Here is an 8190-nt window from a genome sequence, read left to right as displayed (position 1 = left end):
TACCAAGCAAAATATTTCCCCGGTTGGTGTAGAAGCCCCAGAAGTGAATTCTGATTGGCTCGCTAGTCTTCCTGCGTCACGTGGGCCTCATCAAGATAGGTTGCACGAGCAGACGCTTGAGACCAGCAACAGGGAAACCGAAATATTCATTAAGTTACAATGTAGAAACAAGCACGGTTAACACATTTGTTAAGGTTCAGAGTTTAAATAACTTATCTGAAAAAGGAAAGAGACAGACACCAAACAAAGTCTGACTACATTGAGGTTAAATGAAACTTATAGTGATGGAGCTCTAAATGTCCTTTCAGCATGAAATAATTGAATGCTATACAACAAAGTGTGGGATGATGGGAGATTAACAGGGATTTCTCTGTCTCTCTCAGTGTGGGAGTTTGACAACTTTTCTTCATGTTGTATAGTAGATCTATGTTCAAGGATCTTCTTGCTACAAGTGTTGCTGGAGCATTTTGACCTCTTCATGTTGTATAGACGTTTAATACAGAAATGAAAGACAGCAATTATTCAGGGAAAGATGAGATCTTGGTTTCTCTTCCCTCTTATCTCTTTCAAATCTGTATTTTCTTTTAAAACGCAGTTCCAACCTATTGGCAGAGCATTCATAAAATGTCTTCATTCAACTATCCTGTTCCAAAAAATATATAGGCAGCAAATTATAGTCTGTGGAGAGCAGCATTGTGCTTCTGTGTACAGCTTGCTGAGATTTCATTAGAAGAAGAATACATGGGTAACTTGTTTTTATTGTTTATTATTTTCAAGTTGTCTTACTGTGTCAGGTGTGCATACATCTGGCTCAAAATCATGCAGTCCAATAAACAAACCTTGCAACTACCACCTCAATGAAGGTTATAGTTTTAGTTTTAGTTTACTATTTTAGTTCAACTTTACTATTTAGGAGCAACCAGTCTGTGCTGATGACCTGAATTTTATGAAACATTATTTTATTAAGCTAATGGGCTCAGCAATATAAGAGAAACACTTCTCCCTTTAACACAGTACACATCCAGCACCACAAACTGATAATCCTGTTTGATCAACAGCTCTTTAAAGCCGTAGAAACTGAATATTATGCAGGATTTATTGCAGATAAGTGTTGGACTATTAGTTTGAGCTAAGTGTTCAGTTGTGTATATTTGTAAAATGAATTATTAAAATATCTAAAATACATTTACATAGGCTACATGTAAGGGCACGCACATGTATATCACATGTAAATAAAACCCAAAATGATTGAGTTTTTTGAGTTTCAGGTAGTTCAAGAGCAATGAAAACATAGTCTCACTGTAGTAATATAGTTAATTGCTTATGAAAAGTTGGATGTGAAACTAGAAATTGACTCAGAATAAAAGACCAGTTGATGCTCTAGATAACAAATACAGTTGCTTTCTTTAAATACTATAACAATATATGAATAAATACTATATATACTAAATGTACATGTACATTATTCTACTTTTGGTATTATAAATGCACAGTAGTTAACAGGTAGAATTAGGTAGATTAGATTGAATCATAACAACAAAGCCCACAGCTGATCATGTGGTTTCGTATTAGGATATTTTTATTTCAAAAACGTATAACTCAACCTGCTCTAAAAACAGCTATGGACACGTATGATCACATTTTATTAAGAGTTGTTGCAGTTCTTGAACTGAAACAATGAATGAGGTGATGGACCTTGGGTAACCTGATCAATTGAAAAGAGTGGCACAGCTGCATCACTTCGTATCAGACTCAGATCGGTAGAGTGGGCAGAAGGGTTACGTTTGGCAGGGTTAATGTCAACTGTCTGAGATTCATGGAAAGAAACACCTTTGGCCAAATCCATTGTGTCCAACCGCAAAGGCCCAGAGGAACCTACTCCTTCCTTTCTATGTTTAGAAGTTGACAACTTTTTCAGCCAGACATCTGCCTGACTTCTCTGAAACTTTGCTGGCTCATCCTTGGAGCTGGTTAGCGGCTTCAGTGAGATTTCTGTCCGCTCACTTTGCTGCTTGTTAGCCCTTGGTTTCTTGGAGATGGACTGTGAGTAGTTTTTATCCACAATCTCGTGCTGAGGAAAGATGCAGTGTCGCGGCAAGCAGGAGGGGTCAAGCTTGGGTATGGGTTTTCTGTCCTTTAGTTGATAAGAAGATCCAGTTATAGGGCTAGATACGGAATGCTTCCCATTTGTACTGGCTAACACCCTGTTCTTTTTCTCTACTGAACAGGACAGGGGTGGCAGTAGTTTGCTTTGAACTGGCTTTGGATGTAGATTTACCGGCTGCAATTTTTTCCTATTCATTTTGGGTGGTGGGCAAGGAGTAAGCACTGTATAGTGCTTGTCAGTGAGAGGCCTCTCAGGACTTGTTTGCTCCTTAGATTGCTTTGGGGAACTGCTTTTTTGGACTGTTGTTTTACATTGTTGGTTTAGACTTGGCTCTATTTGTGAGACATTACCAATATCAGCCACCTGAAAGAAACAGAGATATATATTTTAAATGGATCCAAGTAAGCTTTTGTCCGAAATTTGAAGAGTAAATCTACAGTACAGAAATTTCAATAGCACCTGTTGCATGATAGAGTGAGGTTGAGGTGTAATAACCTTTATTACAGGCACACATCCTTGAGCCCAGGTATCTAGAATGGTTGCCGTCGGCTCTGAGTCTTCTGTTTTAGCTGCTTCCTCTTGTTCTTCGTCATCTAAGCACATGATTTGCTGCTCCACAATCTCTGTGAGGTAGCTCTTGGCCCAGAATGCGGAAAAAGGTGCCAGCTTAGGGGAAAGAAAAATTACTGGTATTTAAACAACACATAACATGTGTGGCTAAAATCAATTAAAACAGGATTAATAACTTGAATGATCCCTCCATGATTGTCACAAGTATCATATCTCCTTTTAGTGATACAAACAAAAGTGTATAACTTTTCAGATTTACCTGTTTTTTAATGTGCACCTTGAAACAGCCTTCCATGACTTTGCTGAACAGTTCCTCCATTATTTCCCCGACTATCTCATCTGAATCCTCCTGGATCAACAGGTCTGTCCATTGGGCCTTAGTTAAGCGACCTGGTATAATATCTTCCACTTCCAGGTCCTCTATTGGAGGCGTGCTCACTTGGGAAGATGACCTAAGTCCACGCTTGTCAACTAGGGACTTGACTGAGCGGGGCATGTTGGCTAAGAAGCTTGTTTGAAATACAAAGAAACAGATATTTTAATGTAGCAAAAAATACAATTTTCAAGGAACTACACCAGTCCCTGTTATAGGTTGGCCTGTATCATATGGTAACACTAGCACACACTAGCGGATGTGACCAGAATTGCACTTTTGGATCTCTTTGGAGACCTTGATATAAACTATTAGCTTTTCCATTACCAAGTTTGTGTCAAATTATTAAATTCTAAGAAACAGTTAGTTAGCTAAAATCCACAGGGAATATAAACAGTAAGCTACAAGTTAATAATTAACATAACACGTTTACAAAAAGACAGGAAGAAAGCCGTTTTCCGATCGTATGCAAACAATGATCTATAATGAGATTCATGTCAAACAAGTTTTACGGATATTAGTTATTTTGAGATGATAAACCGCTGTAAAAAATTACAAGACATGACACTATTATTCAGTAACAGCGACTTCTATTCGCTATTTTCGTGGATAATGGTTTTAAAACCTTACCTCACATCCTCATTTGTATCCTTTGCTCTTCGGTTGCTCAGCAACAGAGCACGCAGTGATGACGTTTTACGTAGAGGCGGCGTTGTCTCTATGGCTGCGGAGGACGCGAAGGTAATCCTGTTGCTAACAAGAGCTAAATGTGTTTCCTTAACGCTTACTTTATATGTTGTGAAAGATAAAGACAGCGCCGATGGAGGCTAAGCCAATTAAGTTATTTTGTGAGACTCTGTCCTAACCTTCGTTGTAGTTGTTTTTTTTAACAAACCTAGCTGTGCTGCTCAACTGAGTTAACTACAGCTAATGTTTAGGGTTACCATTACCAACAGTCTTAGCTTTTCTACGTCCATTTATGTGTTTTATTTACATTTCTAACTTAACTTTTCACCGTAACATAACCAGAGTGCATTTTATTGGCTTTTCCTAGACCTTTACCATATCAGACACCGTCATTTGAACAGACTCCGCTGTAAAGAGATGTATCACAAAGAGAAGAGCATCCAGATCAAGAACAGCGCCTCGTCGCTGTACAACAACCTGAGCGTGCAGCGCATCGCCCCGCGGCGCCTCACATACTTCACCGTGGTCCATGCCAACGTCGTGAACATGGTCAGCGCCTCTTGGGACGGCCTCAACTATTCCCATCGTCAGCTGCAGTCCAAGGAGCCCAACGTCGCCACAAGCACATCGCTCATCATGCAGGTCAGGCCACAATGCCATACTAAGTTTGTAATTCAAGTAAAACGAAAACAACAAAGGTATCGTGGACTCCACTAAGTTCCTCATCATTATGGTGCATAATGTACTATGACATGTTATGCTCATGCTTTTATACGCAATCCTATGTAATGGTTTATGACGCTATCAAATACACAACTGCACAAAAAAGTTAAGAAAGTTTAGCAAACATTGACAACTACATTTTTATGTTTTTCCATTGTGTTTCTTTTCGTCTTGCATCATTTTCTTTCATTTGCCTGGACAATACAAGTACAAGTTCCTGTTTCTTGTTGTTACAGGCTGCCTTTTGTGTCCTGCCTTCTCGTGACCTACTGGTGGTGACCTCCCAAAAAGGCATCCAGGTGTGTTTTTGTGTGGCTGTTGCCACATTTGAAAGAAGAAGTAGGCTACTGCAAATTCTGCGAAGTCTTTGCTTAAAATGACTCTTTATTATGATATGCTGTATATATTCAAGACTGAAGTTTACTTTATTTTTGGTAAGATATGAACGTCAGTGGATATAGAAATACATGTGCATGTGTTTTTCATCCTTTCACTTTAAATGAAAATCTTTGTTATAGATGTATGAATCTGATGGTTCCATCATGGTGTACTGGCATGCACTGGATACTCCGGAAACACCTACAGGTACATTTACACAACGCTATGGATATATGTAGGCATTTAAAACTTAGACAGAGACATGAACATGAAGAAATGATTAAATAATAAATGTGATGCAGTACAATTAAATGATTCAGTTTGACATGATACAAAAAAATACAACACAGGGATTCTGATGTTCCTAGAAATGTGTCAATGCAGCAGATCCATCATCGTAACACAAACATAATTCTAAACACAAGTGGGAGGACTTGATTTTTGTTTCTGCTGTATGTATAGAGGCGTTCATGACCTGAGAAAATATACTTTCACACACATTCAGAGTACATTCACAGAACTTTTTTTGTGTTCCAGCTCAGGCCATATTTGGTCGAGGGATATCAGCAGTGGGGCAGAATTATATATGTGTGGGTAAGTAGAGCAACAGATGTTTGTTTGCATGTTTTCAATACAAACGGCCCTTCATCTATACTTTTTATTTCTCTCCAGGTGTTTCTTCTGGTTCAATTCTTGTATTTGATGTCCCAAGTAAAGGCAGTAATATCACCCTGTCCGAGGTCCTGGAGGAACATAATGAGTCCATAACTGATCTTGCCTCTGAGTGTTCAGGCAGCCAGGTATGACTAGTATCTGTTCAGGGTGTTCACTGTCTGTGTGTCGATACATCCAATTTGTCCACGATTGAAGCCAACCTGAGTGAGTTCTTGCTTATGTAATAATACTAGGAAAAACAACCATTCTATGATTTGTATAATCCCTTCCTCTCTGTTGCTGTCTCCCTACCCTCAGGAGTGCATAGCTGATCTGGTCAGTGCAGATGATGGGGGGAATCTGTGTATGTGGAAGTCTGGGGAGGAGTTTCAGATACTAAACAAGATCGCTGGTTTTGAGTAAGAAGTTATACCATAATAATGTCTTTTTTGGGGTTTACAAAGTAAACTTGAGATTAAAACAGTAGTTAAATAGAAGCAAACTAATACTATAATCCATCATAATTCACCCTAATCTCCTTTTATAACAATACTTTCCTTTATCTCTATCCTAGCTTAATACATAAGTGTATTTATCTACTCTATGTCATGTTTCTTTCCACTGCTCTGTGTTTCTTCTTTATTTCACCTCCTTGATCTAATCCAATGTCCATTATCTCTCTTTTTCCATAATGACAATGATCCTCCATCCTCCTCACAATTAAAAGCATGACCTGCTCATCTGTCAAGCTGTGGAAAGGTACAGTGGTGGCAGGTTACGGCACAGGCCAGATCCGAATTTATGAGGCTGTGACAGGAATTCTTCATGCTGAAATCACTGCCCACGCTCGCTGGATATATTCACTGGACATTGCTCCTTTTTCCGGCCTGGTAAGATTTATAAAACAAATTGATAAGAACAAATGCATTATTTCCACAATGGCTTAAAAAAAAATTGTATCATGTGCTTTTGTACTTTAGCTCCTCTCTGCAGCTGAGGACTCTCTAGTCAGGGTTTGGCATCTGACACTAACCCCAGAGACCAACAGTGTGGAGGTACGTGGACATAAAAGAGAATACAAAGCTTTTTATTAAATCCAAAATCAAGTGAGGACTTAACTGTGATTATTTATAGTATCTTATTGACTGACTGTTTGTTCTCATTTTCCTATAGGTTGCACATTTGCACAATGAATGTGTGACAGACACACAAATATGCGGGGCCAAGTTCTGTGACGGTGACGGTTATGCCTTTGCAGTGACTGGCTATGACCTGAGTGAGATTATTCGCTACACACAGACGTAGGACTTTAATCTCACTGAGGCAAAGTGGATGAATTGGAATTTGGTTTATTGGAGAATTTCTATAAAGATAAGAAGTGGAGCGATCATGGGCAGGTTAAGATTCTGTAAGGAAGGAGATTTTTTTTTTTTTCAAGAAAAATAATCATTATTTAATGGTATTACTGTATCTTTACCTGCAAGGAGATAAGCATATAAGAAATAATGCAAAAGTAATGTGTTGATGTTTCTATGAATATTTTATGTACAAATATTTACATGGATGTGAATGTAGCTTAAATGTTAATAAAATATTATCTTTATGTTACATAGACTTTCTTCCTTAGGAGAAATCTGTGGTATTTGAGGTTTCTTGCATTTCACAATTGCAACACTAGATGGAGCTCTGAGTTAATGCTTGAGCAGGGCAGTGGCTACACATTGCATAGTGTGTTGCAAAGTGTTCACCGGAGGGCAGGGTGGCGTCGCCTTATAAGCTATACAAAGTATGTAAAATAAAAAAATATTACATGTTTTTAATGGGCTTTTATGACTTTATTGCAGGACAGTGGTTAGAGTAGTAAATCTGGGAGAGAGAGAGAGTGACATGCGGAAAAGGAACCACTGGTTGGATTTGAACACGGGCGGCCCTCTTTGGAGACTTCAACCTCTGTACATGAGGTGAACAAACTAAACACTAGGTCAGGACGCCCTTATACAGAGAGTGTGCAGACCACAGAAACATACCAATTCTGTCAGAGAGTTAACATTTTCACATCCAGGCAGGGGGTCATAAACATTTTCTTTGCATTTTATTGGCTCATCTCTTAGATAGCCTCATGTGCTCTTTCCCTTGACTTCCAGTCAAATCCACAGTCTTGAATTAATATGACAATTTAGATGTTTGAGTACATATTTTGTATAGCTAATAGCCACTTAAAGATCAAAATGTGATTACTTCAATGTAACAAGGTGTATAAATAGAAGATCTGAGGCCTGTTTTTCTAGACATTATGGTCTCATCACAGGGCACAAGTTTCTTTTGGTTCACGACAGGCAGCCAAGTATCTCTGCAATCCCATTTTGCTTATCACTATAAGATAAGAAGAATCAGGTCAGCGAGGAATTGTGTGCTGTTATTCAGTCAGTCAAGCGCTAAGCATGTATTAAACCACAGAGTTGTTTTCTGGTTTGCAGTCAATACTGGTCACATAACATCATCTGACAAGACTGTTGTGAGCCCACACACATGGCAGGTTATGTAACTTATATTTGGTTGGTACCAGCTGACAGTCGTGTCAATGCTGATGGCTGGGTCAAATGTAAAGCTTAAACATGCACTCAGTGTCACACACACACACCACACTCTCTCTCTCTTTTACACACACACACACACACACACACACACACACACACAC

General features: G+C 38.8%; 2 protein-coding genes across 3 annotated transcripts; one reads left to right on the top strand and one right to left on the bottom strand.

Moving 5' to 3' along the window:
* Positions 1-1453: 1453 nt before the first annotated feature.
* On the bottom strand, positions 1454-3816 carry LOC132974110 (uncharacterized protein C2orf81 homolog). Of its 2 annotated transcripts, XM_061037934.1 has the most exons (4): positions 3681-3816; positions 2937-3186; positions 2567-2773; positions 1454-2470 (listed from the first exon to the last, which is right to left on the bottom strand). In XM_061037934.1, exons 2-4 carry the CDS (start codon positions 3171-3173, stop codon positions 1646-1648), a joined length of 1269 nt encoding a protein of 422 aa, XP_060893917.1. In that variant the 5' UTR covers positions 3174-3186; positions 3681-3816; the 3' UTR covers positions 1454-1645. The 2 variants fall into 2 exon arrangements, with proteins under 2 accessions (XP_060893917.1, XP_060893918.1); XM_061037935.1 differs by lacking the exon at positions 3681-3816 and having other exon boundaries at positions 2603-2773; positions 2937-3669.
* Positions 3723-7102, top strand: wdr54 (WD repeat domain 54). The gene is made up of 10 exons (XM_061037936.1): positions 3723-3791; positions 4105-4379; positions 4697-4759; positions 4979-5045; positions 5376-5432; positions 5511-5638; positions 5811-5911; positions 6220-6382; positions 6473-6547; positions 6666-7102. The coding sequence occupies exons 2-10, from the start codon at positions 4155-4157 to the stop codon at positions 6795-6797; spliced, it is 1011 nt and encodes a 336-aa protein (XP_060893919.1). The 5' UTR covers positions 3723-3791; positions 4105-4154; the 3' UTR covers positions 6798-7102.
* Positions 7103-8190: the final 1088 nt, after the last annotated feature.

Source organism: Labrus mixtus, chromosome 5 (assembly GCF_963584025.1).
Source record: "Labrus mixtus chromosome 5, fLabMix1.1, whole genome shotgun sequence".
Taxonomy (NCBI): Eukaryota; Metazoa; Chordata; class Actinopteri; order Labriformes; family Labridae; genus Labrus; species Labrus mixtus.
The sequence above is the reverse complement of the archived record's forward strand: the minus strand, read 5'-3'. Positions and strand labels throughout refer to the sequence as shown.

Coding starts and splice junctions, on each gene's coding strand:
- LOC132974110 (XM_061037934.1), bottom strand. CDS start 3,173: ATGCCCCGCTCAGTCAAGTCCCTAGTTGACAAGCGTGGACTTAGGTCA. Junction 2,774..2,936: donor AGGTGCACATTAAAAAACAG/GTAAATCTGAAA, acceptor CTTTCCCCTAAG/CTGGCACCTTTTTCCGCATT. Junction 2,471..2,566: donor CTCACTCTATCATGCAACAG/GTGCTATTGAAA, acceptor TGTTTCTTTCAG/GTGGCTGATATTGGTAATGT.
- wdr54 (XM_061037936.1), top strand. CDS start 4,155: ATGTATCACAAAGAGAAGAGCATCCAGATCAAGAACAGCGCCTCGTCG. Junction 5,433..5,510: donor GCAGAATTATATATGTGTGG/GTAAGTAGAGCA, acceptor ATTTCTCTCCAG/GTGTTTCTTCTGGTTCAATT. Junction 6,383..6,472: donor TTGCTCCTTTTTCCGGCCTG/GTAAGATTTATA, acceptor TTTGTACTTTAG/CTCCTCTCTGCAGCTGAGGA.